Source organism: Rhododendron vialii, chromosome 3a, assembly GCF_030253575.1.
Source record: "Rhododendron vialii isolate Sample 1 chromosome 3a, ASM3025357v1".
NCBI lineage: Eukaryota > Viridiplantae > Streptophyta > Magnoliopsida > Ericales > Ericaceae > Rhododendron > Rhododendron vialii.
The window spans coordinates 15074560-15087124 of record NC_080559.1 but is presented as its reverse complement, the minus strand read 5'-3'; the positions used below and the strand labels follow the sequence as shown (position 1 = coordinate 15087124).

The window sequence follows — 12565 nt, the reverse complement described above, 5'->3', positions numbered from 1 at the left end:
AAATAGGCTAAGGTGGTTTGGGCATGTCTACCATAGGCCAGGAGAACCAATAATTAAGAGAGCGTATAGGATAGCTTTGGGTAGCACTGCTTCGGGAAGGGGTAAACCTAAATTGACATTAGATGTTGTGCATAACGATATGAGTATAATGGGTTTGTATGAACAAGTGGCCCTTGAGAGGTCAATGGAGGAAAATGATTCATGTAGCTGACCCCAAGTGATTGGGACATAAGGCTTGGTATGGTTTACAAGCTGACCCACTAATATTGTCATAATTAATTGAATCATCAATGAGTAATCCTATACGATGCAGTATAACACTTTTGTATTATTATATATACACAACACTTCTTATAAGGGCGCCCTTACCGTATTAAAGTGAGGACTCCCCTTTCCCAACCAATTTGCAATGATCTGAGCTACTTAATGTGTTTAGAACGTGATTTTAAAGGTACCCGCAAGCAATCAGCAAAAAAAAGATCGGGAAGGGCTTCATCCGAGCAATTTTTATTTGTTTGTTCAGAACATAATTTTAAGGGTACCCGCGAGAAATCAACAAAAAAAAAAGACCGGGAAGGGCTACATCCGAGTAATTTTTGTTTGTTTTTTATCTAACGGTTCAAATAAAAACTACTCGTATAAAGCCCTTCCTGGTCTTTTGTTTTGCTGATTTCTCGCGAGTACCCTTAAAATCACGTTATAAACACATTGAGCGGCTCGGATCATCGAAATTTGGTCGGGAAAGGGGAGAAAAGGGGACGACCGCACTTAAATACGGTAAGGGCGCCCTAATAAGAAGCTAACTAAATATCAGTGTTGTATTTTAAGATTCCCGGTAAATTCACTATTGTACCTTATGGGTTAACCGTGGTTTAAATCACGATATCGCTCGGCTTAACAGTCGCGGTTGTGGTCGCGAGTAACGGGTATCAGGAGTATCGGTCATTTTGTAACAGGAATCGAACACCGCTACACATGTTCTAACTTTATCTATACTAATACTAATACTAATACTAATACTAAATGAATGTAGTTACCTTAAATAAAACGAAGCTCTCTCCTAAGCTCTCTCTCCTACATGGAATTTTCTCATTTTTTCATCTTTTTATACATTACTCTACACTTTTTCAGAAATGTAAAATATACACTTTATTTTGCTTGAAAAGGAAACTAAGTTCAATCAATAACATAAATATATAATTTATTTTGCTTGAAACCTATCTTCTTTCTTTGTTTTTTTATTGTTGCAGAATCTTCCTAATTTTGTTGTGAGAATATTATATATATAATATATAAACACACACATATGTGTGTGTGTGTGTGTGTATATATATATATATAAGAAAACCAATTCTTTCAAAAACGGGACTAAATAGAAAAGGGAGTAAATTCCAATAGCCATTTATGCAACAAGGAAAATGTCCTCAGTGAGATTTTTTTCGGGCCCATGCATCGATCAGGCACAACGCTAGTTTATGACAAAAGTGAATGTTTTTAAAGATTTTTAACTAATATTTGATTTTTAGAAGCACTTTTGAAATTGGATCAAATGACCCATTTTAAGGCAATTGATATTTATATTTTCATAGGGATTAAATCTCACTATCTAACAATGGGTACACTACTATTCGATACACAACATTTACAACATAAAATCCTTAATCTTTACCCAAGTACAAGGCACTACGTTTCAAGGAAAAAAAAGACCTTCGTTCATGACCATCATTGACCAGCAACTCTAGCTCCAAAACCCTCAATGACATCCCTAAATCAACCCAACAAACTCCTAATCCATCAATAAAACCCTAAATCGAAATTTTTCATCCAAACTCGATGTCTGAATTGAAGTAGTTTCTGAAATCGAAGCTCTCTCCCTAACATAACAGAAATCAAATTCACATAGCCTTCAAATCGACACCATTTATGTAGATCAAAGGTCCTTTGGTGAGGGGAATAACGAATAATGGAGAAAAAGCTGTACACTAACATGGAGGGCTTGGGAAGCGAACCAAAAAAGTAGAAAAGTTGTTTCTCAAGGATCTGTCGGCGTAAAGGTATGTAACAGTGTCTAACGGGGTGTAATGGCCATTACAGATCGATATGTGATAGATAACGGCTGTATCAGCCGATAGGCATGTGAATTTCCGCAACACCATCATTTTCATGCATAACCAAAACAGTCCATCCAAAACCCATTACGTAACACAGTTTTTTTTTAAATCACAGGCTTAACGCATTCGCAATCGCCACACGTGTCCACACCCCTAGTCCAGTGCATCTGATAGACATAGTTCTGAAGTCCACATGTCAGAAGGTGAATCAAGTTAAAGTCTGTGGATTTCATCACATGTGAGTGCATCCACGGTTTAGACTTTAGAGACTACACCTGCACTACTATAATTAACTTTTGTAGGCAAAACAAGTTTACCAAACACCTCCAGGACCACCACCACGGTACACCACCTCCCCCCTAGCGTCTTCTCTTTGCAAAAAAGTGGGACACACTGCCAAGTGCCAACCAAGTGCAGAACTTAGTATTTAGGAGAAAGGGTAGTAATGTTATACGAGGCCCAAATGGACTGCCGAGAAACAAAAGGGTAAAGTATGGGTGTTACTAATGGCTTCACTTACTTTCCAATACTCCCAACAGGATTGTACCCTTTTCTTTTCCGATGAATATTTATAGTCCTCATAGAAGAAGGCAAGCCTAAAGATTTCTATAGGTTAGCTTGGAACCAATAACCTTCTTAGTTTACAGGCTACTAACACCAGTTCTTGGCTCAAATTTGTCTAAAGTTGAATAATAGCTGCATGCTATCAACAAAGTACTAGCTATAAAAAGAGATAACCAGTAAAAATAGACACATTTACACAGTAACAAATGACATTTCAAGTAAATGAAAAGGAATTAGGGAAATATCCATGCCTCCATGTATGAAGTCCGGCATCTTTCATACGTTCGTTCAAGGAAAGTCTGCACGTACTTCACAAGATCACTAGCAAATTTAGGCATTGCTTGAGCCCAACCAAGAACCTAGCATAAAAAGTGTAACTCAGGCCATACAACATTATGCACAATAATAAATAAAAAGAAACAAAGGAAACAAATTTTCTTGGAAGAACATAAAAGTGAGGCTCACAATGCAGATCAGATTAATCCGGACCAAAACATGCATCACATAAGATCTTTTACCATTTCAAACTCACATAGGTAACAGAAGCTGAAACTCAACCCTTATCTTGTATTGCCTTAAGAAGATAAAAGACAACATAGAAATAAATGGTTCAAATATACCTCTTTTGCTAGGAAATCTATAGCCAGCAGTCCTTGTAAGACAGGTCGCCCCTTTTCAATCGATTGAGTATAAGTAGCAGCTGCATGTGCTCGCGGGCGAAATGCAGCTGGACCTGCAACAAAAGTTCAAGAAATTAGATTGTGGTGGAATTACAAGCTAAAAGCCCAACATCACATTTACTTGCAAGAATAGGCATTTTTTTTTTTTTCCCCGGTTAACAACAGCTGAGTTAGTTTCCAACACAGATAGGTTCCAACCCCAACATGAAATCCAAATTCTACTGCAATTTCACCTGTACGTAAAGTGACATCATTGGATGAATCAACTTAATTAGATAGCATTTATCCTGAAGGTTGCAAAAATACGAATCATTGTTTTGCATCAAATTATTTCCTAAGAAAAGGTCTACACTCAAGAACGACAGAAATGTCCTTTTTCTTTGCTCATATAGTTTTCTAACACTGCTCTCTGTGCATAAACTACATAAGATATTGAAAGTTTAAGGGATCAACCAGTCAGAAAATGCGTGTTTTTCAAACTCTTAAGAACTATCTACAGGCTGGAGGAGAATCACATCTTTGAAGGCCTTAATTGCCATCTATTCTCAATACAGCATCCTAGACAACTTGAGCTTGCCAATTGTCAATACTCGGACATGCATACTTGAAATACAAGGCATTTCAAGGATTTTGATTGAACCATCCAAGCTTTTGGAATAATGAGTATTGAATAGCTAAAATCATAAAAGTATAGAGAACTTACTTGATATAGCTTGCTGCACGCCTTTTCTGTAATCTACAAACATTGTTGGCAAGAAATGATCTTTAACAAAATTCTCTACAAATGCCAGCAATCCATCATTCCTGCGAAGTTTGAAATGCAAAATAACATAAATAAGAAGCAAAATATCAGAAAAGAGAATATAGCACCAAATGAAGTAACAATACTTCAGTTGGATCTGAAGATTCTATTTTATGCAAGAAAGGGTGCCAAGATGGGGGAGATGGGTATGGAGGGCCGGAGGCAGTAGTGTATCTACCCAAAATGGAAAGGCTACGTATATAGGTCAGAATAGCCAACATAACCAACTTAAAGGATTGAGCAAATGGAGTTTCTTCTAGATCCCAAACCATTACAACTTCTAAAACAAATCAATTTTGAAATTGTCATGCTAATGGAGACACAATGGGTAATAAACTTCTACAGAGTGAACTCGTGGGTTATTGGTGCATGAGGACGACATTTACAATGGCATATGCACTTCTAAAACCGATTAACAAAGAATCATTTATGCAACCACAGTTTGGTAGTGTGTGGTAAGCATGAGCAATCACATTAGTGGTAAGCAATGCTCTACCACTTGATACAGAAGTAAGAAGGATAACCCCTTGAGTAAGAGCAAGGCTAATAGATACAAGCTGATAGAGATTATGGTTTCCCAGCTCTCCATGGTTCAACTTAGTCTTCTTTTTTTGAAAGGAAATAGTTCAACTTGGTCATGCTGTACTGCAAATGTAAACTGACGGAGTAAAGTAATATGGGTTCAAAGCCATTTTAACATCTGCAATCCATCATCACTGTACAATAAGAGTCTCTTTGCATGCAAATGGCTACTAAATAGATTCAATGGAATCGCATCATCAGAAATCAACTCAATACAGCCCTTAATTTCAACCACTTAGCATTAGATTAACACAACCTACTTAAAACTCAACTATCGAACAACAATTTGAATTCTAGGCTGTCATGTCTTTTCCCACTAGCTTGACTAATTCTTCCCTTGTAATGCCCCTTTAACTTGAATCACATAACTGATAACCCATAGTTTCAGTTTCCACCCAACCTGAGCAAAGACATGCTTGAACTGCAAAAATGCCTCAGTAAACTACTGCACTTGTTAGTTTGGAAACACTATCTGTAGGAGTATCTTATGAACTTAATCAGCACCAACTCCATCACCAAATTTTTCCCCAAAATGAAGCAAGCTATCGCTGCACAGGAATAATCTGAGTTCCAGTCACCAAGCATATAAACAAAAGGTTTCGGGGCCAATAGCCAATAAGAAAATTAAAGTGTGTTATATTAATTATCATATGTAGAAAATAAGATAGCCCAAGTGCATTCCAATTGACCATGTATACTCCGCTGTCCAATGTTAGTTTTGGCCCATGCCATGGGTATAGCATAAATGAGATCTCTGGCAGTTACATTTCTAGAGGGAAATATTTAACTGATCACTGGCATGAAAGCATAGAGCATAGCTACTAGGCATAACAGATCCACTCAATACGAGAACTCTGATTCATGTAAGGTATGCTTCACTTCTAGCATTAAGACCACCTATCCGATATCCGGATTCCTTATGCTAGAGTTATTTTATTTTACTTATCAGCAACAATGGAACCAAAAACAACCCAAACTAGGCTTAAGTCCCAATCAATCAAGGTCGGCTACATAAATTCGTTCTCTCCATTGAGCTTTGTCAAGAGCATCATGTTCCATGATGTCAAATCTAAATCCATCCTTTATAACTGCCGCCTCTAAAGTCAATTTTGGTACACTAATCATATCAGTTCTCCTGACTACCACATCTACCAATCTACGGTAGACATGTCTATTCTATCGGTGCTACCCCTATCATCCCGTGAAGGTTTTCGTTTCTAATTCTATCGCATAAAGTTTTACCATGCATCCCTCTTAACATTCTCATTGCGGCTAAAAAAGAAAATTACTTGCATGTTGTTTCTTAGTACCTAACACTTTATGCCATATAACATGGCTGGTTTATAGTGGTACAGTAGGATTTTCCCTTCAACTTTGAGGGTGGATGCGTCAAACAACACTCCCGAAGCATTCCACCACTTGGCCCATTCAACTCTATGTGTTACATCGCTCTCCATCCTTGCTAACAATTGGATCAAATACCTAAAATGCTCACTTTTTGGTAACTCCTAATCTTGGAGGGTCACTCCCTCTAGCACTTTCACTACTGCTAAACTCACACTCCACATACTCTGATTTACTCCTACTGATCCTAAATCCTTTTGACTCCAATGCTTCTCTCCAACAATGGAAATGGAGGAAAATTGACAAAAAAAAAAAAAAAAAACAAATCAAACCAAACCAAGCCTTGTGTCCCAATCAATTGGGGTCGGCTACATGAATCTTGTTTTTCCATTGAGCCTTTGTCTAGGGCTACCTCTTCACTTAGATTTAGTGAGCCCAAGTCCTTCCGTATCATGGTATCCAAAGTCAGTTTAGGTCTTTCTCTTCCCCTAGCCCCGACTATCCACTATCATGTCACTCTTCTTCACCACTACTGTGTCTGTAGGTCTACGGTAAATATGTCCAATCCACCTTAATCTATTTTCTCTCAACATATCTTGTATAGGTACAACTCCTACTGTCTCACGAATAGTTTCGTTTCTAATTCTATCACTCCTAGTCTTACCACACATCCACCTCAACATCCTCATTTGAGCTACACTCATCTTACTCACTTGTTGCTTCTTGATAAGCCAACAATCCATCCCGTATAACATCGCTGGTCGAATAGCAGTTTTGTAAAATTTCTCTTCAAATTTGTTAGGTATCCTTTGATAACACAATACACCAGAAGCGGCTCTCCACTTGAGCCACCCAACTTGGGATGAGATTAGCACCCAGGGATGAGAATGGAATACTCATTCAGATAAGGATATCATTTCTGTGCAAATGAAGGAGAATTGAAATGGTATGCCATAGCAAATATTCATATTTTAAGTCATTTTCTTGTTGATTTCTAAAGATAAATAGTGTTCATTGTAGAACATCTCATGCATAACTTTGTGAGTTATATCCAGAGCTTCAAAGTAAAATTGAAATACTACATATGCTTGGCAGTTGCAACGAATATTTCACATGACGCATAGCTATCCGTAAAATGCCACACATACGGAATGTTCCCATAGGGCCATACCCTTCTCCAATTGTTGACAATAGGAGTCTATGTACCATAATGTAGAAGTCTGTGTCAAGTATAGGAACTACATACTTTGACATCCTTTCAACACTCTGAAACAGTAATCTACAAGAAACCTTGTCCCAAAAAAAAATCTACAAGAAAGCAAAGGATCACAATTGTTGATGACCTAAACTGCAATGAAGGTTAGAAGAGGTTTGACACGCAAAACTGCCCAATACTTACAGCTAAAAATAATGTCTTCTAGATCCATAAGTTGATATACCACTGATTCTTTGGACCAAGTATTTGTAATTTTCACACAAGCCTTCAATATGACGCCCATCCAAAATTACTCTTCAAATGTAGTACAAATATGAAGAGAAGTCTAAATATAGTTTCTCCAGCGTGTCCACACAATAAGACATATGAAGAAGGCAGGTACTGGTATTTGACAATTTCCAATTGTTGCAAAGCTGCTTATCATGTAATTTAGTGTTTGTAGATAAATGGAAGCTCACATATTCTACAAGAATGAAAACCACAAGAACATAAAACTTCTAAATGATAGGACATGAAGCTTTATCGCCTAAATTTGCACTAAGAAAATTTGCAAGAGAAAGATAACCATTAAAGCTCCAAGGCTCATAGCCTGCAAAAGCAAATGATTGTTCATCTGAGGCACAGTATACCACATGCATTAGTGAACAAGACATCACGGCTCCAAACTTACCCAAGTTGGGAATACTTCTGTGGCAGCATTGAAGCAACCTTATCTGTGAACTGCAGGAGAGCATGTTATAAAAGACCAGCTACAAAACTCCATAACCCAAATTTAAGGGAAAATGGATCTATGACAGCAAAACCTGTAGAACTGGTCGGTAAACAGATGCTGCTAGATATATGCCTTGCTCAGGTAAGACAGCTGCAGTTCCATAACCTTCTTGGAGTACATTTGGACCCCTTCTGCTCCACCCTTGGCGAATAAGATCAGCCCCTGAATGACATGTAACAGTTTGTCACAACTTTAGTGCATCTGAAATTTTCAAAACCCAATCGTCTTAAGACTAACAGAAAATAAAGAGAGGGAGGAAAGTGAAAAGACAAGGAGTGATTCATGAACAGCTATGACATCTACTCTGTAATCAGCCGCCATATAGAGTGAGTAGACTTTCTTCTTTCTTATCTACCTATCTTTTGGGAGCAGCACAAGCAACAAGAGAACCACTTAAAAAGTGTTCCTTTCAATTAAAATCGTTAGGCAACCAATTTCAGCACTGGCATGCCAAACGGGCATCACATTTATGTGCAGTTGGAACTTGCAGGCAAACATACTATCGTGTATGTATGGTTGCTATGGACATAGATAAGGAACGTTTTCTACAATTAAATTAAGTATATGAACTCGACAATTTAATAAATTACCTTGTCTCCAGATAGGAAGAGAACTTCTTAGGCTCCGTTCCAAAAACCTTCTTAAAAAATAAGCAGCTTATTTCACATTTTCAAACTCAAAAATAATGTAAATAAAAAAAAAATTCAATTTTTTATGCATCGTATAAAAGATATCGATGAGATCTTTCAAATAAGATCCATATTGCATATTTTTAGATTTCAATAAGTCCATAATTTTTGAGCTTGAAATTGCCTTCCTAAAAAATAAGGGTTTTTTTTGCATTGCGGAACGGGGCCTTAAAACCCTACAAGGCTACAACAAAGAAGCGAAAAAAGGTCTCACCTTGCTTTATAAGTATAACTCATAGGTGTTTAGTACAACTCATTTTCCCTTGTTCACATCTCAAACTATTATGACACACCCTATAATGCCAATCGAACTAGTCAAGAAGAGAATAAACATAACCAAGATTATTTGGGTGGTACTAATCTAAGTCACATAATTCGCCTGCGGGTGCGGGAGCCCGAGAGTGAAAGTGTCTTTGAAACACATCTCAACCTACTAAAATCCAACGGGAAATCAATTTACTTTATGTCAATATGAAGAACTTAAACCCCAAGGGGTTGGCCTGGTGGTCCAGGCCTGGGACTTAGGGGTTTGCTCCCTCCTAAGGTCTTAGGATCGAAACCTCCTAGGTGCTAAAGCTCCTTTGGGGCTAGTCCATACGGGGCTTCGCTCCAACTTTAGTTGGGGCCCCTGTTCGTGGACGGTGGGATTGGTCCCCAAGGTTACCCAGTCGAGGTGCACGTAAGCTAGTCCGAACACCTGAGTTACCCAAAAAAAACATGAAACAATGATTGCCAGTAATCATATTGGTTGTCCTATCGTGTAGCACTTTAGTATGATAAAAGTGCAAAGCTACCTAAACCACTAGAAGAAGAGTTGTTTTCCATATTCCTCTTATTTTGTTTTCTATATTTCTTTGTTTCTATTTTGCCTAGTGATTTTGTCTTAGTGGTAAAATAAAACCAGTTTGTTTAGTATCTCTTTCTTACCCAGAGATCATATTAACACTTTCCAAGCTATTATCACTAGAAGCCCTTGACCTTTTGATTTTTCCAACAGGTGGCCACTGATGATACCTGCAACTGTCAACACTTCGCATCCAATGAAATGGATGTGACAACCAATCAATTAACTTGTGGCAGGAAAAGACTCATTTTTCACTGTGGAGTTCGATTATTGGATCTACTTCTCCAACCAACACACCTTCCTACATGGACCATTTGGAGTCAGTAGATTCTACTATTTATGTTCTTTTATATTTAATATCTCCCCAGAACCACACGAAATACATGCAACTGGAAGCTTGAACAGTCATTCAGAGCTTATCTTTACGCCAACTGAGGGCACAAAGTCAGCATTTTCCTTCATCATTTCATTTGATTCTACTTCTCCGTTGTAAACCCACTCACAAGACACCGGGAAAAAACACAAAAAAGGGAACAGGAACATACATCACATGAAAAACAAAAAACAGGCCCCAACAGCAGAATTGCAGGTATAGTACCTTTAGATTTTATAAAACTAAAGAGTAAATAGTGTTTTCTACAGAAGGAAACATGATGTTTCCCAGGAGACAAAAATAAATCCACAATGATCTTGCACACCTACAACCTCGATGTGTGAAAAATGAAGCCAAAGAGAACATCTAAGAGTATGAGTAAAATGAAGCCATTTACTGAACTGTGGAATTATTCATCATTTGTGAGAGACATAACATATTCAGTGCAAGCATTGCAAAAGCACACTAATTGAGTTACCTTGGTTAGGAATAGATATGGTAGCATCTGTTAAGCGAAAAGCAAAGGTAAGACCATCCTCGGACCCATCCCTGCAACCCGGAAACAAAGGCTATCATTCACCAGAGATCAAATGCGAGGAGGATAACATAGCGAGTTTCCAACTTAGCCTAACAGAACGATCGTAGATATAGAAATGCACAACAATTCCATCTTCCAAAAATTATAGACAAAACAACAAGTTCTTCTTTTAATGAACCACAAAATGTGTTGGTGGATCCAAGGCGGTGCATCATATAGCCTTGCTATTCAAATTATGCATATCTGAACTTACAGAGACCCAATTATTTACTCCCTCCGTCCCCATTTGTTGGTCCCTTTTGGGATTCCAGCATATTAAGACCACTGCCGCCCACATAACCATCATCTCCTCCAAACTATAACCAAATCATTCCTCCTCCTAACGAAAAGTTAGCACAACACTAGGCCACAATCTACAATAATAGCAACTAACACTACTTCCTCCAGACAATCACAAGGACAGTTGCTTGCCTAATTGTGTAGAAACAAGAATCTAAGCAACAAGAGCTCAATGAAGAAGACACAATCCAACAATTTTCTTAGAAACAAGAGAGCCTTGCTACAACACAAAACAAGTATATTAGCAGGACGGAAAACAAATTACGATGGAATCGGGAAACAATAATACAAGAAGTTTTAGTTACTAGCCTCTTTCCCTTCGAAGGACCTTTCTTGGCAAGTCTAGCCGTTTGAACAGCAGCATCTGCAGATGCAGCTTCAGGAGTTGCTCGCATAATCTCACATATGAGTTGTTGGCATTCACTCTGGAACAGATAGACATTCTTAATAGTCTAAGTACTGAATAAGGCTAAAGAAGAAAAAGACCTCTGCAAAATATTTGTACTTGACCAACACTGTTCATCTCACGAAATAAAAATTCAACAGTTAAATAAATTAGCATCAGAAAACTAATCACCTGCAAAACTGTCAAGGTAAAGCCAATACTGTAGCCTCCAGTATCTCGTGACGCTTCAGCATCAGGGTTCCAATTTATCTCCGCCATTGACTTTGGTGTGTTCATGTCAACTTGCTGAGAGGATTTTGATTCTAGAAGCTCCCCAACAATAACATGGTTCTCTGAAATTTGTGGAAGTCAAGTTTAAATTCACTAAAGAAGGGTAGGGGAAGGAAAGAACACCCAAAACATAGCACTACATCTCACCAAATATCCGAACAACGGTGTCCAAAATCAAATTAAGAAGTTCCTTTGCCGCAGCCTGTGCTGTTCCCATAGGAGCCATCACAGGTGAGACTGGGCTTACTGCCAATAGCATTCCAGCCAATGATATTCCATTCTGACGCTTCTGCTTTGACAACTGGAAGCTCTCCAACTGTCCTTTTAAATAATGCAGACCAGTAGTCGTAGTTTCTGCAGCCTGACCAACACCAGCCCTTGAATAATTAACACGCTCTGCATGACCTTTAATCTTTGCGGTGATGATATCATGAATTGTGGGACGCAATCTCTGGCTGTTAAAAATGAAACGCAAGGAGGTTAAATATGAAATTGTAACTAATGCACTGTCCCTTCCACAGTTGAGTTTCTCTTGACCATAGCTGTTAATCGTTGTATAGATTTGGTCATAATTTAATACTATGCAGAAATATAAATCGCAGCATATAGATTTAGATATTCTATAAGGCACGTAATAAATATGAAAAGTTTAGGCCAAAAACAACGAGAAGTTTGTTTCATGTAGCCTAATAGGTAAGACAATTGCTTCTATGGAAAGAGATGTGAATCTGCGGCTCCGAGCCCCACCGTGACCTATGACCCCTCATGCCATAATTGATAATCTGTGAATTATGAACTAGAGGAAAGAACAAAGACAGATTTACCCAAATATTCACTCATTGGGATATTACCCTCTACAAGATTCACGATCTTTCGTATAGTACTCGATATATGGCTGAGAAAAAAATACAACAATATTAAAAGTAAAGGGTCCAATTAAATGGACCATTAAATGGACCCGTATCATACTAAACAAACCGTGTTTATTTCACCAAATATGGTGATGGAGGATTCATGGGTAAAAGTTATCAAATG

The 12565-nt window shown here is 38.0% G+C and overlaps 1 protein-coding gene across 1 annotated transcript in view; it reads right to left on the bottom strand.

The window, feature by feature from the left end:
* Positions 1–12565, bottom strand: part of LOC131318675 (exocyst complex component SEC8) — a 34169-nt gene that overhangs the window by 11945 nt on the left and 9659 nt on the right. The window contains exons 10-18 of the mRNA XM_058348603.1: positions 11678–11985; positions 11432–11592; positions 11164–11279; positions 10456–10526; positions 8103–8233; positions 7970–8019; positions 4059–4159; positions 3296–3408; positions 2927–3034 (exon numbers count right to left, since the gene is read on the bottom strand). Of these exons, the coding sequence (XP_058204586.1) occupies positions 2927–3034; positions 3296–3408; positions 4059–4159; positions 7970–8019; positions 8103–8233; positions 10456–10526; positions 11164–11279; positions 11432–11592; positions 11678–11985 (1159 nt within the window). The remainder of the gene's footprint in view (positions 1–2926; positions 3035–3295; positions 3409–4058; positions 4160–7969; positions 8020–8102; positions 8234–10455; positions 10527–11163; positions 11280–11431; positions 11593–11677; positions 11986–12565) is intronic.